The sequence below is a fragment of the Callorhinus ursinus genome, unplaced genomic scaffold, assembly GCF_003265705.2.
Source record: "Callorhinus ursinus isolate GAN/ISIS: 27379988/994484 unplaced genomic scaffold, GSC_fseal_2.0 scaffold15, whole genome shotgun sequence".
In the NCBI taxonomy this organism is placed as follows: domain Eukaryota; kingdom Metazoa; phylum Chordata; class Mammalia; order Carnivora; family Otariidae; genus Callorhinus; species Callorhinus ursinus.
Window position 1 is genome coordinate 39,433,397 of NW_027397077.1, and position 22,689 is coordinate 39,456,085.

The 22,689-nt window shown below is 49.5% G+C and overlaps 2 protein-coding genes across 6 annotated transcripts; one reads left to right on the top strand and one right to left on the bottom strand.

Moving 5' to 3' along the window:
- Positions 1 to 449: 449 nt before the first annotated feature.
- Positions 450 to 13,992, top strand: OGG1 (8-oxoguanine DNA glycosylase). 3 transcript variants are annotated; one of them, XM_073901622.1, is made up of 7 exons: positions 464 to 879; positions 1,318 to 1,565; positions 2,149 to 2,328; positions 3,751 to 3,932; positions 4,770 to 4,920; positions 5,056 to 5,105; positions 5,381 to 5,695. In XM_073901622.1, exons 1-7 carry the CDS (start codon positions 773 to 775, stop codon positions 5,576 to 5,578), a joined length of 1,116 nt encoding a protein of 371 aa, XP_073757723.1. In that variant the 5' UTR covers positions 464 to 772; the 3' UTR covers positions 5,579 to 5,695. The 3 variants fall into 3 exon arrangements, with proteins under 3 accessions (XP_073757724.1, XP_025741029.1, XP_073757723.1); XM_073901623.1 differs by lacking the exons at positions 5,056 to 5,105; positions 5,381 to 5,695 and adding an exon at positions 13,827 to 13,992 and having other exon boundaries at positions 450 to 879; XM_025885244.2 differs by lacking the exons at positions 3,751 to 3,932; positions 5,056 to 5,105; positions 5,381 to 5,695 and having other exon boundaries at positions 460 to 879; positions 4,770 to 4,883.
- CAMK1 (calcium/calmodulin dependent protein kinase I) lies at positions 5,633 to 16,549 on the bottom strand. Of its 3 annotated transcripts, XM_025885245.2 has the most exons (12): positions 16,206 to 16,528; positions 14,095 to 14,209; positions 11,530 to 11,661; positions 10,221 to 10,295; positions 9,997 to 10,135; positions 9,056 to 9,182; positions 8,886 to 8,961; positions 8,083 to 8,195; positions 7,408 to 7,486; positions 7,224 to 7,311; positions 6,019 to 6,136; positions 5,633 to 5,910 (listed from the first exon to the last, which is right to left on the bottom strand). In XM_025885245.2, the coding sequence occupies exons 2-12, from the start codon at positions 14,175 to 14,177 to the stop codon at positions 5,828 to 5,830; spliced, it is 1,113 nt and encodes a 370-aa protein (XP_025741030.1). In that variant the 5' UTR covers positions 14,178 to 14,209; positions 16,206 to 16,528; the 3' UTR covers positions 5,633 to 5,827. The 3 variants fall into 3 exon arrangements, with proteins under 3 accessions (XP_025741030.1, XP_073757721.1, XP_073757722.1); XM_073901620.1 differs by having other exon boundaries at positions 5,633 to 6,136; positions 16,206 to 16,549; XM_073901621.1 differs by lacking the exon at positions 16,206 to 16,528 and adding an exon at positions 14,429 to 14,566 and having other exon boundaries at positions 5,633 to 6,136.
- Positions 16,550 to 22,689: the final 6,140 nt, after the last annotated feature.

Below are 22,689 nucleotides of genomic sequence, written 5' to 3' on the forward strand. Positions count from 1 at the left end.
CGGTCAAGAGAGCGAATATCTGACTGGAGAAGCTCGGTGGAGAAAGGCTTTCTGAGGACGGTGAGGGACAGGATTTGGTTCTGCGGGCAGGCAAGCCTGAGGAACCCCGAGGGTCTGAGGAGATCAGGCCGTAAGGATTGGGGCCCGAGAGCGCATTCTGCGGCCGGTCCGCGGGGCGCGGGGATTGGACACCCTGGCGTGCCGAGTGCAGACATCCCCAGAGGAGAGGCCGAGAGCGGGCAGCGAGCCCAGCGCGCGCCAACCGCTGCGGCGCCTCAGAGAGGCCCGCCCACCTACCACCCCACCCTGTTCTCATTGGCGCCTCTCACTTCTTCGCGGATTGGCTACCTCCGGATCCAATAAGCCAGGCCTGAGTCCTACTTCCGGGGAGAATGAGGTCGGCCCCCTGGGGAAGCCGGAAGAGTGCATTTGCGCGCGCTTCCCAAAGTCGCTGCAGCTCGGAGGACAGTGGTGCGCGCCGCGCGGGAGGCGGGGGCTGGGGAGGATACGTAAGGAGGAAGGGCGGAGGATTGGAGGGGGAGGTGCCCTTGCGGACCGTAAGGGGCGGGGCCTACGGGGAGTGGAAGAATTAAATGAAACTGGGCGGGCCTTAAGTAAACTAGGGGACAAGGGCTTGGTGGGCGAGGCCTTAAGGGCTGTGTAGCCTGTGTGGGCGTGGTCTTTTGGCTAAGGGAGATCTGGTACCGAGTGGGCGGGGCCATTATGAGGCGGAGCCTGGCGTGGAATTGTTCGCTCCCTTCTGCTATGCAGCATGGGGCATCGTACTCTAGCTTCTTTCCCGGCCCTGTGGGCCTCCATCCCCTGTCCACGCTCGGAGCTGCGCCTGGACCTGGTTCTGGCTTCCGGACAGTCCTTCCGGTGAGTGACCCTGACTCCTCGACCCTCGACACTGCAGGTCTGGAGTGTAAAGGAATGTTGGGGGTAATGGCAGAAACCTCAGAGTACAAAAGAGGAAATTGAGGCACGGGTGGTGAGCTTGTTTACCCCCTTTATAAAGTGGAGGTAAAAAAGCAGTGCAGGGGTACTTGGGTGGCCGAGTCGGAAGCATCCGACTCTTGATCTCTGCTCAGGTCTTGATCTCAGGGTCCTGAGTTCAAGCCCCACGTTGGGCTCCACGCTGGACATGGAGCTAACTTAAAAAAAAAAAAAAAAAAGCCAGTGTATTGTTGTGAGGATCAAATGACTTGGCATTTCCTAAGTCAGTTTTGTGTATGAAGCTGTTGTAGGATGGGAGGGCCCCAAAGGGTGCAAGAAAGAAAACTGAGTACCAGGGCTGCTGTGTGCCTGGGGGCTCAGGTGGAGGGAACAAAACCCTGCGCACTGGACTGGAGTGCTGGCGAACCAGGTATGGACACTGACCCAGACTGAGGAGCAGCTCTACTGTACTGTGTACCGAGGCGACAAGGGATGGGTTGGCAGGCCTACACCAGAAGAGCTAAAGACTGTGCACCAGTACTTCCAGCTGGATGTCAGCCTGGCTCAACTATATCACCATTGGAGTTCTGTGGACCCCCACTTTCAAGAAGTGGCTCAGAAATTCCAAGGTGAGTTCAAGGATTGGGGCAGGGGTTGGAGTTCTTGTAATTTGGTTAAATTACACAGTTTCACCATCTGTAAAATGGGGATTATATCAGAATTTTACAAGGATTCGTAAATCAGAATTTTACAAGAATTAAAGTAGTTAATTTAACGTGTAAAGTTTTGCTTAGAATAGTGCCTGACACATACTAATTATTTATTACTATTATTATTGTTCTGCTGATTACCACAGTGTAGTGACAAGGATATTGGGCCAAATCCTGGCTGTGTGACCTAGGGCAGGTGACGTCATTCAGTCTGTAACTATTTACAGAGCATCTGCTATGTGACTGGATATAGCAGTGAACAAAACAGACACAAATCCCCATCCTCATAGTGTTTACATTGTGGCTTCTATATCTGTGAAATGTAATGATACCCCAGACCTCATGGATTCTATGAGGAATGAGAGTTCTGGTGTTGCTTTCTTTAAAAATACTGTCCATCATTCCCCTGGGATGCTTCTAGGTCTTTGGTGCCTAGGATCTGAGGGTGAGAAGAGGCCACTCCTGACAGCAGGTCTGTATCCTATCCCCTACCTTTCCCCAGGTGTGCGACTCCTGCAACAGGACCCCATCGAGTGCCTTTTCTCCTTCATCTGTTCCTCCAACAACAACATTGCTCGCATAACTGGCATGGTAGAACGGCTCTGTCAGGCCTTCGGACCTCGGCTCATCCAGCTTGATGATGTCACCTACCATGGCTTCCCCAGCCTGCAGGCTCTGGCTGGTGAGTAGGTGGGTCCCTGCCCTCAGACCCTCCAATAGCTTTCAGGGTCTCTTCACTTCTCCCCTGGTCCCCTCTCCCATCTCAAAGCTTCTTGCCTTCCCAAACACTTCCAGAACCAACTTGCCTGGTCTGATCAGCCCCACCAAATCCTCCCCGTCTGTCCCTAAAATGTCAGCAGCTCACTAGTCTTTGCTTTTTACCCCATGGGTTCAGTGCTTCATCAAAAAAAACAAAACAAAAAAACCCCACTATATATAGTATATGGTACTTTGGGGTTAAGAGCATTCATTCTGGAGACAGACTGCCTAGGTCTGAATTCTACCTTTGGCACTTGACATCTAGCTGTATGACCTTGAGCACATTATTTAGCCTCTGTCAGTTTTTTCATCTGGAACAAGATAATAATGGCACCTACCTATCAGAGTTGCCACAAGGGTGAAGTAAAGAAATACACATACTGCATCTAGGACAGTGTTTGACATACAGGAATTATGCAGAAAACTTAAGTTGCCATCTCTAAGGGAACCCAAAAATTTTGCATCCAAGAACATTAGTGTTCTTCATAGCAGCCCTGTAAGGCAAGTATTTTACAGAGGCAAATATATCTGTTGGCAGATGTGAGAATAAAGCGAAGAGACGTGCTTAGGGACTGCATAGTAAGGAAACGGGCCAGCTAGAGAAAAGAGAATGTTTTTGGTACTTAGAAACCCCATCTTGGGGGGGGTTGGGGAATAGAAACCCAGTCTTATGTCTCAGCTCCCAGTTCAGTAGTCATAAGACCAAAAGAATTCATTTACCTATCCAAGCTTCTCTTGTTTGTAGGGTGGGAATAACAGTTTCTATTCAGAAGGGTTTGAGTGGTGAGTAAAGCATTCATGAGGCAGGGTGCTCTAAGGGTCTAAGAGCATGGGCTTTGGTTTCCCAGACCTGGGTGCAAGATCCCATCTATACCCTGTCCTTTCTCGAGCAAGTTATTACCCTAAATAATAGTGCTGTCGTCAGGGTCCTTGAGAAAAGTGTAATAATGTACCTAAAGCACTTTGCCCCCACACGATACCCAGCACTTGATAATAGAAGCTATTGTTATTATGGTTATTATTTGAGATCATAGATGTGAATGCACTTCGGAAAGGTTAAAGAACTCAACTGGGGAGTTCCACCAGGGCAGCAAGTCCTTCTTGTCCCTGCTCCAGTGCCCAACACTGGGTAGTAGGTGCTCAGAAAACATTTGTAGAGGGGCAGAACCCAGGCTTTAACCCTTACTTTTGCACAAGTAAGTGTCCTGGCATCTCCCAAAGGGCAATGAGGTGGGAGAGAGGTGCCTAGGGAAAGCATTCCTGTGAGGCAGAGGGCTCACACACTAGCTTGAAGACAAGAAGTATTTGAAGATGCTTGACCCCTACTCTCCCCAACTCCCAACAGGGCCAGAGGTAGAGGCTCAGCTCAGGAAGCTGGGCCTGGGGTACCGTGCCCGCTACGTGAGTGCCAGTGCTCGAGCCATCCTAGAAGAACAGGGTGGGCTGCCCTGGCTGCGGCAGCTGCACAAGGCCCCTTACGAGGAGGCCCACAAGGCCCTCTGCACCTTGCCCGGGGTGGGCACCAAGGTGAGGTCCCATTGGGATAGGAGCTACCCTTACCACCCATGTGGAGAATAGCAGAGAAGGAGACAAGGCAAGCCTGAGAGCTGGGTACATGCTTGGCTTCTGGAGGCAGGGCAGGAAGAGAAAGGATACAAGCAGATGTTTTATTAGAGAAAATGCAAAGTGCAGAAGGAGTATACAGGACTTTGTCCCTTGAGTGCATTTTTAAAAAGGCTATTCAGGTGCACATATACACTGCTATATGTGTACAAAAATTTCCAGGAGGAACCACAGGAAACTTAATAGTGGTTACCTATGGGAAGACAAGTGGAAAGATGTTTTTCCTTTTCATGTTGTTCTTATCTTGAAATTATATGTACTTATAAAAGTTTTTGTTTAATATCAACAAGGTTTGCTAGCAGTAAAATGATTGGGAATTGGGCATTTATTGTTTTCTTCTTTATACTTCTGTCTAGATTAAAAATGGATTTTTGTTTAAAAACCTTTTTAATGGGCTCTGAACTTCAGCCTAACAGAGAATCTTGGTTCTGCCTCTTCTAGCCATGTAACCTTGGCTAAGTCACTTCACCTTTCGGAACCTGTTTTCTTGTTTGCAGAATGGATATAGTACTGCCTTCTTCCCAGGTTATGATGAGAACCTGGCCCACATGGGTGTTTACACAGTAGAAATCTCATCATAGCTATTTTTAAAGTTATTACAAGAGGGTGTATATTGATGGAGAATATAAAATAATAGTAACCTCGGAGTAGAGAAGGAAACAGCCAGCTTTGGGACCAGAAGCAGGATGCTGGCTGGATCCTGCCATTCCTCCTCTGTGGCTCACTCTTTTTCTTTCAAAGGTGGCTGACTGCATCTGCTTGATGGCCCTAGACAAGCCCCAGGCCGTGCCCGTGGATGTCCACATGTGGCAGATTGCCCAGCGTGACTACTGCTGGCACCCCACCACGTCCCAGGCCAAGGGTCCAAGCCCCCAGGCTAACAGAGAACTGGGTAAGGAGAGAGTGGGACACTGGAGCTGGGAGTGGGCTGAGGTAGTAGAAACTTTTCACACCTCTCCATAAAATCCCACTCCTGTGGATAGGGAGTAGGAGGGCCAATTAATTTCACCTTATCACTCTGGTGTAGGAAGCTTTTTCCGGAGCCTGTGGGGACCTTATGCTGGCTGGGCCCAAGCAGTAAGTGTACTGAAGCTTCTCTTCCTCCTCCTCCTCCCACCCAGACCCCTTAGGACTCCTCCCCCAGCCCTGACCCAGTTGACTCCTCCACCATCACTGCCATTCCAGGTGGTCCTCCAGGACTCTTCACGCACCCAAGCCCTGACTCTAGTGGGCGCTCCTTGCCCTGACCCTGCTCCCCGTGAACTCTTGTAGCTCTCCACACTGCCACCAGCCCCACCAGCCCTGACTCCGTGTACCCTGACCCCCAAGAGTGTCCTCCCTGCTGCCCCCAGGTACTGTTCAGTGCTGACCTGTGCCAACCCCACCGGGCTCAGGAGCCACCAGCAAAGCGCAGGAGATCTACAGACCCAGAAGGCTACGTGGGGGGCACTGGACAAAGGGGTTCCCCAAATACTTCTCCCCCCATCCAGTTTTGTGTTGGGAAGGGGGCATCCTGCAACTACCTCAGGGGCCAGGTGCACTCAAATTAAGTAGTTTGCACAGCAGTGTGGGGTGGGGATTCCCTGGAGAGACAGAGCTACCTATGTTTTTATCTCTTCCCTTTATTACAAGAAAGAACAATAAAATAGAAACATTTGTATGGAAAATGCAGCAAAGGAGTGATAGGGAAAGGGGTGGGTAGGCGGCGGGGCAGGGTAACTCTCCAATTCAGGGAGGGATGGGGAGCAGGGTGCCCCAACCCCTCCCACGCGAAGGGTTTGGACCCTGGATCTGGGGCCCTAGAGCTGTGGAGGCAGCGCAGGGGACAGTCCCGGACCCGGCTCCGCGCAGCCGTCTCGACAGCAGCAGCCAGCTGCTGGCCCTGCATGAGGAGAGAGAACAGAGTTGGCCATAGGCGCAGACCCTCCACTCCAGCCTGGATGCCTCTTCATGGACCACTCACGCCCTTGCATAGAGCACTGGTCCTCACCCCCAGCTGCTGGTGTCAGCAGCTCCCCGTGGCTCGCCGTCGGTCCCTGCCCCTCCTGGCTGGTGCCCAGCTGGAGCTTCCTCATGTGCCGCACCACAGCCGTGGCATTGAAAGCTTGCTGTGGGGAGAAGGGGGAGATCATGTGACAGGGTCTAGTGGTGGAATTCTTGCACTGGTTTTGTTATTTTTCCTTCAGGTGTTAGTGGTTGATCCGCTAAAGCCCCTGAAACCTCTACAAGTCTTTATTAAATGACACTCAGCCATATTATATATTTACACACACATACATGCATATATATAAAATATGTGTATATGAACAAGTATATATTATAACCCTTTATAATTAATTGATCGCAAACACTTAATATAGCAGCATGTGTCAGGCACTGTTCTAAGCACTTTATTTAGCAATTCATTTAATCTTCACAGAGATCTTTGAGGTGGGCTCTGTTAGTGTCACCATTGCCACAGGAGAAAACAGGCACAGGGAGGTTGAATAACTTGCCCACGTACCTTTGTGTATCATTCTCTACTTCACATATCCACCAAGGTGTCCGGCACATACCTCAAATTCACCATGTCCAAAACCAGAATCATACCCCCCCCAGGTGTGTACCCCTGGGATCCCCATCTCAATGATAGTACCACCATTCACCATTTCCCCAACCAAAATCTTGGGCTAGCCCTTGACATCTCTCTCTGCCAACATCTCTTCTACCATCACTTGTCAGTTCTACCTCCTAAAGGACTCCTGAGCCATCCACTGTTCTCTGGTCCAAGCCCTTACCATCTCCTGCCCACATCTCTGCTACAGCCTCCCAGGCGTGAGTCCATGGCTCTCTCTGCACCCTGAGAGCCCTTTCTGGAAGGCAGGTTACTGCCTTAGTAGGCTTAGTAGGCTAATTCCTACTCAGCTGTCGAGTCTGATAGGTCTGTCAGGCCATCAGCATCCTTCCAGGACCCCGTAGATTGGAGTAGATGTCTCTGAGTTATACTGTTCTCCCTCTAGCCTTGGAGGTCAGGGACTCTCACTGGGATAGAGTAGGTGTCAGGGAGTGTTGAATGAATGAGTTTCTTTAGTAAGCATCCCTGAGCAGTTACTGTGTGCTTGACTTGATGCTAGGTGCTGTGGGAGCTGAGGTCTGGAGTGGGCTGGGAAGGACGCCTAGGGAGGCTGGGACCCAGGATTAGGAACGTGGGCTCACCTTCCACTTGCTCTTGGCAAAATTCTTCTTGATCTGCTCGCTCACCGACTGGTGAATATTCTTATCTAGAGCCGTATCTCCTGCAATCCTAGGATGGGGGTGTGTGGAGGGTTGTCTGTGAAGGCAGAGGCAGCCTTGAGGGCCCCAGACCGCACCCCAGCTTGCAGCTTGTGGGAGCTCTCACCATGGGTGCTGCAAGGCCTGTTCACAGGTGAACCTCTTTTCAGGATCCTTCTCCATCAAGTGCCGGATGAAGTCTTTGGCTGAACCCCCAAGGCAAGAGCAAAGACAGAAACAGCATGGTGGTGCCTGTGGACACCCCCAAGACAAAACCCACCCCCTCAGGTCTGGCCTGGCATTTAAGCAAGACAAGAGGCCAGATCTGTCCATGCAGCACCCGATCCCACTTGTACTCTTTCTCTAAGCCCCCCCCCCCACCGCAGCCTTCCAGCTCTCTCCTTTTTCCCGTATGAAAAACTTGTTCTTAAAGAAGATTCTACTCAGTGTATTCACACTGATGTGTAAGTGACTGATAATGGCTTCATAGGTTTGCCTCCTAATAGGAGGCACAAAAGGACAGATGAGAACCTTCATGGTGGTGTTTGAGGCATTAGGAAGTCAAATGGGTGAGGTATTTTCAAAAATACTATTTTTGAAGGTGAATGAATGCAGGCCTACAAGCTTCTCAGACCGGGGGCCAGGCAGAGGGAAGCACCTGGGGTGGGGTGTCTGGTCTGGAAAACAGCTCTTAGCTTGGGGCTGGGGAATCTGACCAAAGGCAGGCAGTGAAGAGACCCCAAAACAGATGTGAAAGGCACCAGAGGTAGGGCCCAGGGGAAGAAGGCAAAGCCTCAAATACCAGAGTCAGAGATGTCGTCCCAGTAAGGAGAGTCAAACTCGTACTCGGCCTTCAAAATCTGTTCAAAGAGTTTGGCATCATTCTCGTCATAGAAGGGGGGGTAACCGCAGAGCCTGGGCAGGGAGAAACTCATCCTCATATCCACTTTCAGTGCACCCATTGGCTCCAGGAAGGAGCTTTGGGGCAGTCTTGGGTCAGGCAGCACCCACAGGAAGGAGTTCCCCCTTTTACAAAGAGGAGATATCTGCCCCTCTCTGATTTTTTTCATTCCTGTCCAGCTACACTGGCCTTTCTGTTTCTTAATTTTCTACCATCTTTCCTTCCTCAGGGCCTTTGCACTTGCTGTTCCTTCTGCCTAAACCATTCTTCCCCCACACCTCTAATGTCTGGCTCCCTCACTTCATTCAGGAGGCTGTTCAAGTGTCACCTCCTAAGAAAGGACTTTCCTGACCTTATCTAAAATGGCATCCATCCCCATCTCCCTACCCTGCTTGATTTTTCTTCATAGTATTTTAATACCTGACATTATTTTATAGATGTACTTACTTGTTTATTATCTATCTCCCCTACTAGAGTTTTTGCTCCCTGAGGGCAGGCACTTTGTTTTGTTCTCTGCTAAATCCCCAGTGCTTAGCATAATGCCAGAAACATAGTATATATTGAATGAAGTAATCTTACTCATTAATTGCTAGATATAAACATAGGCGGCAGGAAAGAAGAAATAGCAGAGAGGAGGAAGAGAGCAAAGTAGGGGAGAGGAGAACACTGGAGCCACATGCCCCAATGGCCAAGCCCCCACTCACAGAATGTAGGCAATGACCCCAATGGACCAGCAATCCACTGCCTTGCTGTAGGGCTTCTGGGCCAGGACCTCGGGGGCTATGGAGGGAAAGGGACATGGTGGTGACAAATCTCTGCCCTGTAGCTCCCAATTCCTCCCCTACACATGGCCCCAGCCCAGGATGCTCCATACCCACATATCCTGGGGTTCCACAGGCTGTGGAGAGCACACTGCCGGGGTCCTCCATCTTGGAGAGCCCAAAGTCAGAGATCATGATCTTGGAGTCCTCATCCAGGCTGTAGTACAACAGGTTCTCTGGCTTGGAAGGGGGAGGGAAAGGAAGAGGCAGAGATGGCCAGACGCTGGCAGAACCATCTGCCTCCCCAAGCACCCCTCAAAAACTGAGCCTCCCAAAAGCCACTGTGTTGAAGGCACATGAAGCTCAAGGAAGTTCTCAAGGAGGTTAAAAGTACCAGAAAGGACAAGGGCCTCAGGAATGTGAGAGGGAATTTTCTATAAACCTCAGGTTTATATTGTGAGCCCTGAATAATTTTTGAGCACCTACTGTGTGCCAGATCCTGTGCTAGTGCTTGATTTCATTTCTTCCTTACCACATCCCTGTCAGGCCGATCTGAATAATCCCACTTTACAGATGGGAAAACTGATGCCTTGAGAGGCAAAGTGACTTGCCTGAGAACCTACAGTTAGGGAGTAGTAGGGACGGAATTCAAGCCCAGATCTGTCTCACCCCAGCGCTTTTCTAGACCGGAGGAGATGTACTACAAAATGTGAATCCATCATGGTCTCTGAGGTGTAGGATTTCAGGGGTTTCTGGCTTCCTTCTTTATGTTTTGCTGTCCCCTCCAAGTTTTCTACGAAGAGCAAGGGGGACTTTTATTATGAGAAAAAGACCTAGCCGTTATTTGGACAAAAATACCAGCTCCGTTCACCTTTGTATCCATTTAAGTGTCCAAACTGGAAGGGGAGGAGGCAGTTTAGGCTTTACAGGGTGCATTTTGCAGAAGGGAAGCCAAAGCTCAGGGAAGGGGTAAGAGTTGCCCCAGGTCATACAGTGAGGGGTTTGCGGAGGCCCCACCCGGCACCCCAGCTCACCACACACCCTCGTACCCCACCTTGAGGTCTCGGTGTACGATGCCCAGGTCGTGCAGGTACTTGACGGCATCTAGCACCTGGAAGATGAGGCGGCTGGCGTCCCGCTCCGTGTAGAAGCCTTTCTCCACAATGCGGTCAAACAGTTCCCCGCCGGACACCCTGCAGCCGGGGACAGGACAGTCTGGCCACAGAGGCTAGAGAGGGGCAGCAGGGGGAGGTGTGAGCAAGGGGTGGGGCCACTCACAGCTGCATGATGAGGTAGAGGTGACCCCCACTCTCATAGATGTCATCCAGGGCTACAATGTTGGGGTGCTTGATCCTGAGAGGAGAAATGAGGTAGTTCAGAGCTGAGGACAGCTCAGCCACTTTGCTACCCTCACCTCGAAAGACCACCACTGCAGACCTGGGCAGGACAAACCAGAGTTCTGGGTCCCAAAAGGAAAAGCTGATTTACCACAATTTATTATGATGTAATGGAAGGTAGGAGAGCACAGAGATTGTAAACAGACACTGGGCCCTAGCATCGGACCCATCTGACTGGGTCTCACCTGCCTCTAGTGCGTGCTGTCGGAGGCAAGTCTTTTTACCTTGCGGCACTGATCAATACACGCTTTTCAAGTGTTTCTGTGTTTATAAGCCCGTCAGCCTCCGCCACCAGAACACCAGCTCCAGGAGACCAGGGGCTTTATCTTACCATTGTTCCTCCCACACCTGGTGTAGAGTAAGTGCTCACTTATTCATTGAATATTAAGCCTCAGTTTCCTCATCTATAATATGAAGCCAATAACTTCCCTCAGTACTTCCCTCAAAGAGTTGAGGTGAGGATCACGTGAGAAAATGCAGGTAAGAATCTCGGTATAATGCCTGGTACACGGTGAATGCTCAATAAATGAACCAATGATGGTGACTGAGCTTGACAGAAGCCATGGCTCTGCCACAAAGTTGCTGTGTGACCTTGGGCGAATCCCTTACCCTCTCTGGGCCTCAGTCCCCTCCCCCACCCAGTAGTGGAAATTATCATTTCATCCCTGCCCAGGGTGGTTGGAAAGCTCAGGAGAGAGGATGGAAGTGAAGGTTCTCTATAAGCTTTCCAGTGAGGGCAGCAGGTTTCACATCAGTATGAGCTAATCATAGACTAGTTGGTTATTTAATCAGAGGGTCATGAGACAGGCATTTTTTAACTTCCTGAGTGGCTTTAATATATAGGGGGGAACTTGAAGTAGGTCTACGATCGCACCAGTTGAGATACATTGCTTCAAGCCATGTTCAAGGATTGGCTTTTAGATCTGACTGAACAGATTAAACCACTGTAAATAAGCAGTGGCATTTCAGTCACATCTGTCATGTTAACTGCTGCACTAGACACAGGAGATAAAGGAACCTCTAATGTTCTCCACAACCCTACCAAGTGGAGATTATTACCCCATTTTATAAATGAGCAATTTGAGGCTCACAAGTTAAACGATTTGCCCAAAGCACAAAGCAGAGGTAGGAAGAGAATGGGAGGAGTCAAGGCAGGGTCAACCCAGGCAGAAACAAGGTGGCCCACGCACTTGTGCAGGACAGCGATCTCATTCTCCATGCTGCCCTCCTTGCCCTCCAGAGCCTTCTTGGCGATGCATTTGATGGCCACCAGCTTGTGAGTTCTCTTATCTTCTGCCAGGATTACCTCTGAGAAGGCCCCCCTGCAGAGAGAGGGGATTCATGAGCTGGGGAACTGGAACCTTAGCTTCCCTTCAGCCCCTCCTCCATACCCCTAAGGGTTAGGTGACCACCTGTGAACCAAGGATGTGGGATGAGCCTCCCTCCATCACTCTACCACCCACCCACCCACTCCCGACTCCGGCCGCGCGGTGGTCACATGACCCAGGTCTGGCCAATCAGAGTAGCCTATCCCTGGCTACAGTAATTGGGTCCTGTGATGCAAGCCAGGTTACTGGCACTTTGAGAATAAGCAGCTTTTTGGGCGCCTGGGTGGCTGAGTTAGTTAAACGACTGCCTTCGGCTCAGGTCATGATCCTGGAGTCCCGGGATCGAGTCCCGCATCGAGTCCCGCATTGGGCTCCCCACTCAGCGGGGAGTCTGCTTCTCCCTCTGACCCTCTCCCCTCTCATGCTCTATCTCATTCTCTCTCTCAGATAAATATATAAATAAAATCTTTAAAAAAAAAAAGAATGAGCAGCTTTTTTCTGCCAAGCTGGTAAGATGGGAGCCTGGAGCTAATGATGGTTATCTTTGCCACCACTTGAGAAGAGCCTGCTTGAGAATGAAGGTAACACAAAGGAAATCAGAGCTAAGAAATTCCTGATGACAATTTCCTGATAACAACATGTGAGTCTCTGAATCCAGCCATGCCTGACGTTTATGCCCTCAGCTTATTGATTTTTTTTTAAAGGTTTTATTTATTCATCTGACAGAAACAGAGACAGCGAGAGCAGGAACACAAGCAGGAGTGGGAGAGGGAGAAGCAGGCTTCCCGCCGAGCAGGGAGCCCGATGTGGGGCTCGATCCCAGGACCCTGGGATCATGACCCTAGCCGAAGGCAGATGCTTAACAACTGAGCCACCCAGGCGCCCCCTCAGCTTATTGATTTATGCACAACTGATTCATTTCTTTTTCTGCTACAGTCAATTTGAGTCATGGTTTATTAACACCTTTTATATCCTTGAAGAACCATCAGCATCACCTGGGAACTTTTTTATGAGTGCAGAATCTCAGGTCTCAACCCCAGACCCACTAAGTCAGAATCTGCATTTTAACAAGCTCTTCAGGTAATCTATGCTCACTGGAATTTGAGAAGCAATATTTTACAACAAGCTCTTAGAAAAGAGCAAACTCATTTGCACTAGAGTTCACTGATAAGGAGGATATACTGGAGTATTTTTCTAGGACTTCTTGCTTTCTCTGGGATAAGAGGAAGTCATATGTCAAAACCATCTCTTGTGGTAAAATCTCAATCATCAGAGTAACTAGTGACTGTGGGGGCGCCTGCATGGCTCAGTCAGTTGGGCATCTCCCTTTGGCTCAGGTCGTGATCTCGGGGTCCCAGGGTCGAGCCCCATGTCAGGCTCCCTGCTCCACGGGGAGCCTACTTCTCCCTCTGCCTCTCCCCTGACTTGTGCTCTCTCTCTCAAATAAATAAATAAAATCTTGGAAAAAAAACACAAAAAAAACCTAGTGACTCTGGTAGCCTCATTGCTGGTTTCCAGTCTTGTCCCTCTCCAATTTACCCTCCACGCTTTGGCCAGAGTGACCATCCTGAATTGCAAGCCTGCGAAAATGTCTTAAATGTCTTCCTATGGCTCGTGACATAGTCCAGCCTCCATAACTCGGCTTTCAAGGCCTTACATGACCTGTTCTCTCTTCTCAGCCACTTCTTGCACTCTTCCCCAGTCTCTGATTATAATAAGCTCTATCGTTCTTATCCTCTTTCCACACATAACCTGCTTCTCAGCCTTTGCTTATGCTCTTCCTTCTGCCTGGAATGCCCTTCTCCCTCTCTGACAAGTGCATTTCTGCTTATCCTTCAGTCCCTAGCTCAAATACCCGCTTCTCCAGAAAGGTTTCCCCAGGCAGAAGCCACCATTCTGGACTCTACAAAGTCCTCATTCCTGACTTTAACGGGAGCACATCATATACCCTCTTGTCATTTTCCCTGGGTGTGTTTCCCTCACATGTTTAGGACCGACTTGAGGGGCAGAAATCAGGTTTGAGTTATTTCTGGATTCCCACCACTGAGAAAAGAACCATGCCCAGCTTCAGTTCCTAACCTAGGCCAAAACCCCCAGCTCTTGGCCAAAAATTGGAAAAACTGGCTCCTTCCTTCTCCCTTACTTCGTTCTCTTCACAGGAACCCAGAGCTGTAGCCAAGAGCAGCGTCTGTTCTACCCACTGTCAGCCAGAAGTGAAAACATGGGCCAGACTGGGCCATGGCAAGGCTGCCACGGGGCTGGGACTATAGGAAACAGGAAGCGGTGATCAACTGACCAGAGGAAGTACCACCCTGGACTCAGCCTCCCCAGCCAGCCAGGCCCAAGAATGAAGACCTTCCCAACCCACCCCCTAGCTCAGACAGCCTCCCCCCCCCACCGCCCCCGGTTGCCTGCCCTGAGACTCACGTTCCCAGAACATCACGGAAGTCGTAAATGTCCCTAATGTCCTCCACCTGCTTCCAGCTGGGGCCGTCCACTGCCCCCCGCATGGCCCACTGCCCCCTGGCCACAGCCAGGGCTCCTGAGAAGGGGAATGGAGGGAAAAGACTCAGTGGGGCCCAGCCTTCTATGTTGGAACTTCGGGAACTGAGGCCCCATTCAGTCATTCAGCCTGCATTTATTCATTCCTTGGTTCATTCATTTGACAAAATTATTCAGCAAATTCATTCATTCACCAGTCATTTGTTTCTCCCACAAGTCCTCATGCCTAGACATTCGTTCACTAATTTATTCAGCTTACCTCCCAGTTTCTCCCTCTCCAAATCCAAACACTCAGGTGGACACTGACCCCCAGGAGGACAGCAGAGAAGACCCCAGAGCAGCTTGTAGAAGCACAGGGTCCTGGAGGGTCCCCCTATCCCCAGAACCAGCAATGTCTCAGCCCCACCCTGGGAATTGCTGGGGTGTCTCCTCTCCTTCCTCTTTCTTCTCCCACCCAGCCTCTCGGAAATCAGGTTTCCAGCAGCCTGGGCTTCCAGCAATATCTCAGCCACGTTTTTAAATAGCTCCTTCTGCACTGTTACCACAGCAACAACAGCCACAGCTGGAGCTCCCCAGGCCTCCTATTACCCCCCTCTCCCTCCTGGCTCCCTGTTTGGGTCCCAGAAGCCTGAGAAATGGGCTTCTTCTGACCCTGATCTAGCCGGTACCTTTCTCCATTGAGACCTCTGTCAGCCGGAGGGTGGGAGTTCTCTCCCCATTTATCAGATGGACAATGGGGAGACTGAGGTTGGCAATGGATAGGGACTGGGTCCATCTTTGCCCAAATGATGACTGGCTGGGGTCCAGCTAAGCTTGCTGAGGACAAAGGACTTTGATGGGGCCACTCTCAGCTTGTCTTTCCAATATGCAGCCAGACTGGGGCCCATTCAGAGCCCAGCATGCTGTGTGACCTCAAAGAAGGGACTTTCCCTTTCTGTTTCCTCTGTGGGAGAATGAGGGATGGTGTCCTGACTAGAGTCCGTGGTGTGAGATCCCACTCCTTGGATGGGACCTGGTTCTCTGGAGGGGCCTGACCACCTATCCCAGGGGCAGAAACTTTTAGGAAAGGAGACATGATGGTAAGCTCTCAAGGCAGAGTTTTAAAACCCACCTGGAGGCTTGGCAAATGCAACCCTCACAGGTCCACAGACACACCCGGACACACCAAGCTCCACCCACACCTCTGAACCAAAATACCTGCCCCAAGATTCAGTACATTCCATACCCAGATACCCCAACACCCGATCATACATGTAAACCCAGACATCAGCACACATGTCCACATACACACTCCCCCCAGACATCCTCACACCCAAACATCCCTCCCACGGATCCCTCTTACACCCCCCCAAAACACACATCTGCACACACACAACACACACATTCCTCACCTATGTACTGGACATCCCAGATTCACTCATACCCTTCATCCTGTTTCTATACACCTTAGAAACTCCTGTGCTCCAAACCGCACCCCAACTCCTTACACACCTAACTTCAAACATCCTCAATACACAATCGTATAGCCTCAACTCTTACTACTCTTGAGCCAGATACCAGCATGCACAACACTTGGACACACATCTGCAACAAAAACAGATTCCCAGACACCCCCACCCATAAATATACCCTTACATGCAACTCCATATCTGATCCACATGCCTGTGCTAAGACATTAGCACAACCCAACACAGCCCCCACATATCTATAGCTCCAAATGCCAAGTCCGTCCATATTCAGGCCCAGTCGATCACAGGCGCGCGCGCGCGCGCGCGCACACACACACACACACACACACCCTCCCCACCTTCCTCTAGTACACACTCAGTTCCCCCACAGCCGCCCGGCACCTGCTGGGCCTCGGGCCGACGTTGGAGAGAAAGGCCCTGCCTTGCCTCTCCCTGCCTATCCAGAGCCCAGCCCGTCCGGGCACCCACTCCCATCCTTGGGTGAGGGTATCCAGCGAGCGACTGAGGGCGTCTGGCCACCCCTCCTCCGCGCCCCGGAGCACAGGCGGGGCGGCGCCTGGGCTGTACCTGCGGCTGCCCCGCCGCGGGGCTGGCTGGGAGACCCGAGGTGGCTGGCGCCGAGCTCTGGCTGTCGGTTGCCGTCCGCCGCCGCTCCGCTCCTGGCTCGCCCGCCCGCTCTCTCGCTGGGGCTCGGCTCGGGCTCTGCTGGCCCCCTCCGCCCGCCTGCGGCTCTGATGTCAGTGGAGGAGGAGCCTGCGGCGGGGGGACGAGTGACTGGAAGGCTCCGCTGCGCTCCCGGGCTGGGGAAGGGGCGCGGTGGTTGAGGAGGAATCCCCTAGTTCAGGTCAGATCCTCTTCTGGACTCTTCCCTCCCCTCCTCTCTGCTGGAGCCCCCATTTCACAGAGGGGACAACTGAGGCCCTGAGAGCTGAAGGGTTCAAAATCAGCAGTTGGTCAGAGGAAAAATCGAATTCGAATCCAGGTCTGTGTGATGTCAGATTCTGGTGGGTTCCACCCAGTCGTCTTTTGGAGTTTGAGACCAGTTCTGGGAGCTCCCTTGGGGATCTTGGGCTCTTTCTCCCCATTCCCGCTCACCCCCCTTTCCCTCAGTGCCCCAAAGGGAATTAGGCCCTCAAAAGGGCTCAGGAGACTGATGGGGGCGGGGATGAAGGGGTAGAGAAAGGGCAAAGCAAGAGCAGACAGTGAAGAGAAAGGAGGCAGTTATAGGGAGGTGGCCCCAGTTGACAGGCAGGGAAACAGACCCGGTGTTCCTGTTCCAGTCCCCTGCACCTGCCCCTCAAAATAGGTGTGGTGCCCCCGAGGGACTGGGACAGGGAGGGGGAGGGGAGGGGAGGGAGATAAATCAGGATCCTGGAGGAAGCAGGCCAAAGAAGACCAAAGTGCGACGGGACTGGGCGGGTGCCAAGGGCTGATGGCTAGGGGCCAGGTTTGGGGTGAGGGGGGAGCACAAATTGCTCCTGGGATGTGGGCAGGGGGCCAAGGGACCTGACTGAGGTCCTCTTGCGCAAGTCTTTCCTTGGGAAGAAACTTGGTGCAGGGGGAGAGGGGGAGCAATTCAAAGGAAGTGCAGGTGGGGCTGGACTGGGGCCAGTCAGAGAAGGCACATTGCTGTGACCCCCCCACTCCACCCCCATCACTTCCCACTGCCCAAATTTCTGCATTTTCCAGTGGAACATGGGAAAAGGACAATGCTTACCCCAAATCAATTTCCACTGGCTTTTACCTCTCTTATCCTTGGGACTAGGTCAGGGGTGGTCGATGTTATGCCCATTTTACAGAGAGAGGACAATGGCTGAGGTTCCTAGAAAGGCTTTAAAGACTGACTTGAGTCACACTTCACCTCTCTGAGACTCAGTTTTTTCATCTGGAATATGGGAATATGGACGACCAACTCAGAATTCTCCCGAGAATTCTGTGAGATAATGAATGTGAAGTGCCTGGAATATTGTAGGGGTTCAAATATGAGGGCTAAAGTTAGTGTAAACCGAGGCTCCGAGAAGGGACTTGATTTGTCCAGGGGCAAGGGAGTAAGGGGCAATTTCCTTCCCCTGAATCTCAGTATCTCAGACTTCCCAGTCCATGGAAAAATCACATTTCCTGCTCAGGGCTGAGCCCCTACTCTCCCCTATACCCACCCATTGAGCTAGAATTGTTTCACCACAAATTCCTGTTTATCTCATTGACAATATTCCTAAGGTGATAAGGTAGTCTCTGCCTGAAGACTTGTACAACTTTTATACTCTGTTTTACATTTTGCCTGCTTTTGAGTATGTTTGAGGGCACTTGCACTTTCTTTTTTAACAAATACATTTTTTATTTTTAAAATATTTCTACCAAACAAGTAATTACGTCAGATACTAAAACACACAAAGACCATCCTTGTCACTTATCAGATTCTTTCACTTGCCAAGTAACAGAATCCCAACCAAAGCCAGCTTCATCGAAGAGGAAACTGTGACTGCAAGACTGAAGGAAGAACACCATGGATCAGGGTCTTGGAGACTGGAACTGGAGACACAAGACTCACAGGATTTGCTTTCTTGCATCTCTCCTGTCTCGATTTCTCTGCACGTTGACTTCCCTTCCTCTGTAGAGTGATCTCTCTGCCTTGCAGGAAACATGGTATGAGGCAGACCCAGCTTTCAATGTGAACCAAGCAGGAGAGCTATATACCCAGTTTCATATATCACTCTCAGGGAAGGACTCTGATGAGTTCTGCTAGAGTAACATGCCTACCGCATGGCCCCAAACAAACTATTGCCAAGGAAATAAGGTACTATATTGGGCAAATGTACTGGCACGGGCAGCCACACCATGGGATGAAAAGGGGTATCTTGCCAAAAGGAAGTAAGGGTTCTGGGCACACTTTGAATAACAAATCCATCCCAGCCCTGCTCCCATCAATCAGAAATAACCAGTATTAGTATTTTTGGGTACATATTCCTCCAGACTCTTTGGGATGCATATACATATTCACATTTCGTACTACAGTCCCAATCCCCAATGAGCATATTTCTAGGTACTAAAACAAAAAGTCAAGGAAAGTCAAATATATGAAGGAAAAAAGGAAATAATCCTCTTCTCCCCTTTGTTATTAAAAAGGTGACAAAACAACTCAGACATCTCCATCAATTCTCTAACCTGACACTGGAGGGGTGAATGGTTTTCTAAGATTAGAGAAAATGGAAGAATTCTTTTTTTTTTTAAAGATATTTATTTATTTGAGGGGCGCCTGGGTGGCTCAGTTGTTAAGCGGCTGCCTTCGGCTCACGTCATGATCCCAGGGTCCTGGGATGGAGCCCCACATCGGGCTCCCTGCTCGTCCGGAAGCCTGCTTCTCCCTCTCCCGCTCCCCCTGCTTGTGTTCCCTCTCTCGCTGTGTCTCTCTCTGTCAAATACATAAATAAAATCTTTAAAAAAAAGATTTTTATTTATTTGAGAGAGAGAACAGGAGCAGGGGGAGGGGCAGAGGGAGAGGGAGAGAGACAAACACACTCCCCGTTGAGTGGGGAGCCCGACAAGGGGGTGGGGGTGGGGGGGATGGGGGGCTCCATCCCAGGACCCTGGGATCACAAACTGAGCTGAAGGCAGCCCCTTAACCCACTGAGCCACCCAAGCACCCGAAAATGGAAGAATTCTTATGGAAATGATGGACAGGGTTATTTACAAAACAGAAAACCATTCTTTAACTTCTATTGCTGGAAACAAACCAAAAAAACCTACCCTACTCCAAAATTATATCCAGCATTAAAAGGCAAACTTCAGACTGGGGAAATGTCTTACAGACAATGGGATAATATTTCTATTATGTGAGGAACACCTAACATTGATAACAAACAGACTAAGGACCCAATAATTGGTCAGCAGAGACAGATAAAACACGATAAACATGGGACATTTTCTACCTCACATAAGTAACCAAAGCAGTGCAAACTAAAAGGCCATTTATAGTCTTTTGATTTTGAAGTTTAAAAAACTGGTGACACCGAAGACTGTTGTCAGTGTGAGCAACAGATACTTCTACATTTCTGGTGGAAAAAGGACTTGGCTAAAATCTTTTGGAAAGCCATTTGGCAATATTCATCAAAGGCTTAAATAATGGCCAGGGCTTTAAAAAAAAAGATTTTATTTATTTACTTGAGAAAGTGAGAGAGAGAGAGCGAGATCACGAGCAGGGGCGGAGGGCAGAGGGAGAAGCAGACTCCTCACTAAGCAGGGAGCCCGATGCCGGACTCCATCCCAGGACCTTGGGATCATGACCTGAGCTGAGTGCAGATGCTTAAACAAATGTCCAGGCCTTTTGACCTAGGCATTCCTCTTCTGGGAATTAATTTCAGGGAAATAGTCCTAAATTAAGACAAAGCTATATACTCCAAGATATTTGAAGAAATATTTTTCTAACAGCAAAATGTAGAAGAAATCACAAAGAAGGGAATGATTTAAAAACATAAGGTACGCCTATGAGATGTAATCCTTCACAGTTCATAGACTAATGGTAATGCAACCTACTTAATAAAAGGATAGGGGCGCCTGGGTGGCTCATTCGTTAAGCGTCTGCCTTCAGCTCTGGTCATGATCCCAGGGTCCTGGGATCGAGCCCCGCATTGGGCTCCCTGCTCTGCGGGAAGCCTGCTTCTCCCTCTCCCACTCCCCCTGCTTGTGTGTTCCCTCTCTCGCTGTGTCTCTGTCAAATAAATAAATAAAATCTTAAAAAAAATAATATTAAAAAAAGGATAAAAATGCTTGTAATGTTAAGCAGGTACGCAGTTTGGCAACTTGGGTTTAAAATGTGAACCATACATTATTCATAGCAAAGAGTGGAGAGGAACACCACAGATGATAATAATGGTCCAAAAATTATCCGCTTTTGTTTTGTTTCTTTTACTTCTCTCTATAGGTCCGTATTCTCCAAACTTTGTTGAATATGTTCAAACTTTACAGTCAAAAAGTCACTTTAAAAAATTTATGCCAAAAGATGGTGGGTGTGTACCGACTTGGTGTTTAATTTTTAAAATTTTATTTAAAAAAATAACAACAAAGAAATAGAATGGATTTAGGGCGCCTGGGTGGCTCAGTTGGTTAAGCGACTGCCTTCGGCTCAGGTCATGATCCTGGAGTCCCGGAATCGAGTCCCGCATCGGGCTCCCTGCTCAGCAGGGAGTCTGCCTCTCCCTCTGACCCTCTTCCCTCTCGTGCTCTCTATCTCTCATTCTCTCTCTCTCAAATAAATAAATAAAATCTTTTTTTAAAAAAAGAAAAATATTTAAATGTCATATCTATCAACTCTTTTCTCTCCTACTATTGAAACAGTGATGGCTCATTAAAAGAAGTTTTGGGGTCAGACAGACCAGGGTTCAAACTGCATCTCTAACCCTTACCAGCTATGGGATCTTGAACAAATTATTTCAACTGTCCTGAGCCTCAGTTTCTTCAACTATAACATGGCATAATCATACCGAGAAGCATACCTACTTTGTAAGGTTATTTTGAGAATGAGACAGAAAGTGACTTTCAGCCATTGTCACTTGGGTTTCCAGCAGGTATCTGGTGCATAATAGATGCTCAGTAAGAAATGAGATAGAAGAGGGGCACCTGGGTGGCTCAGTTGTTAAGCGTCTGCCTTTGGCTCAGGTCATGATCCCCTGGTCCTGGGATCGAGCCCCACATCAGTCTCCCTGCTCTGCGGGAAGCCTGCTTCTCCCTCTCCCACTCCCCCTGCTTGTGTTCCCTCTCTCGCTGTATCTCTCTCTGTCAAATAAATAAATATCTTTAAAAAAAAAAAGGAATGAGATACAAGAAAGGAGGTTTCTTCTCCTTTTATAGACATCGGCTGCCCTGGGACAGCTGCTTAAATATTATTTTTCCTTCCATTCTTGAAGCCCCACATAGTCTAGTTAAGCTCCAAATGTGGGGTTTCCTTTCTGCCCTTATGGTGCCTACCCCTACTTCTCATCCAATCAGGAGCAGCCCATCTCAGGAGGCTCAGAGGTCCCTCCAATATTTATCAGATCTCACTGATTTCTCCTGGCTGGCAGGCATATTCTGGGGCAATGACTCTCGTGCTTTTCTCTGATAATCAATCCATAATTTTGTATGTGGTGGTTCTGGCAGGTCCAGAGAGGGACACTTAGAATAGGGCCTCTAGAGTCTACAAAACTGGCTTACAAAACTGGTGCCCCACCAGCTATCTGATCTGGCTCTTCCCCTTTCTGTATCTTAGTTCCCTCAACTGTAAAACAGGGTAATGATCTTGCCTGCTCTGACACAGAGAATTCATGTAAAATGCTTGGTGCCACCCTAGCTTGGTCCCTTGCAGAAGCAGCCTCCCGGAGTTGTCTTACAACAATGTGACCTGAGCTTTCATCAAAAGTTGTGATAAGGAATCACCATGTGAAACTCAATTTCCACTTGCTGTCAAATTTGTGGAGAACATTATCAATATATGACTCTAGTGGAGAAATTTCTCCAGCATGAGAAATTACTGGAATTTTTGTCAGGAAAACTGGGAAATGCCCTTTCCTCTGATATCAAAAGTTCTGAGACTGATTCATCTTTTTTTTTTAAAGATTTTATTTATTTATTTGAGAGAGAGAGAATGAGAGATAGAGAGCACGAGAGGGAAGAGGGTCAGAGGAAGAAGCAGGCTCCCCGCCGAGCAGGGAGCCCGATGCGGGACTCAATCCCCGGACTCCAGGATCATGACCTGAGCCGAAGGCAGTCGCTCAACCAACTGAGCCACCCAGGCGCCTGAGACTGATTCATCTTATCTCCATTTTTGTCTTGGCTTCCAGGAAGCTTAGAGCTAAGTCTGATGCTTAATAACAGCAGCTGCATTAAACCTGATGGGCTTAATTCTATATTTGTATTTCATGAAAATCATTGTACACATCCTCAGTTATAAGCTTTCTCAAATTCTTTTGGGGAAGGAAGGAAGGAAAGAAGGAAGGAGACAACAAAGTAAGAAAGAAAGAAAGAAAGAGAAAGGAAGGAAGGAAGGAAGGAAGGAAGGAAGGAAGGAAGGAAGGAAGGA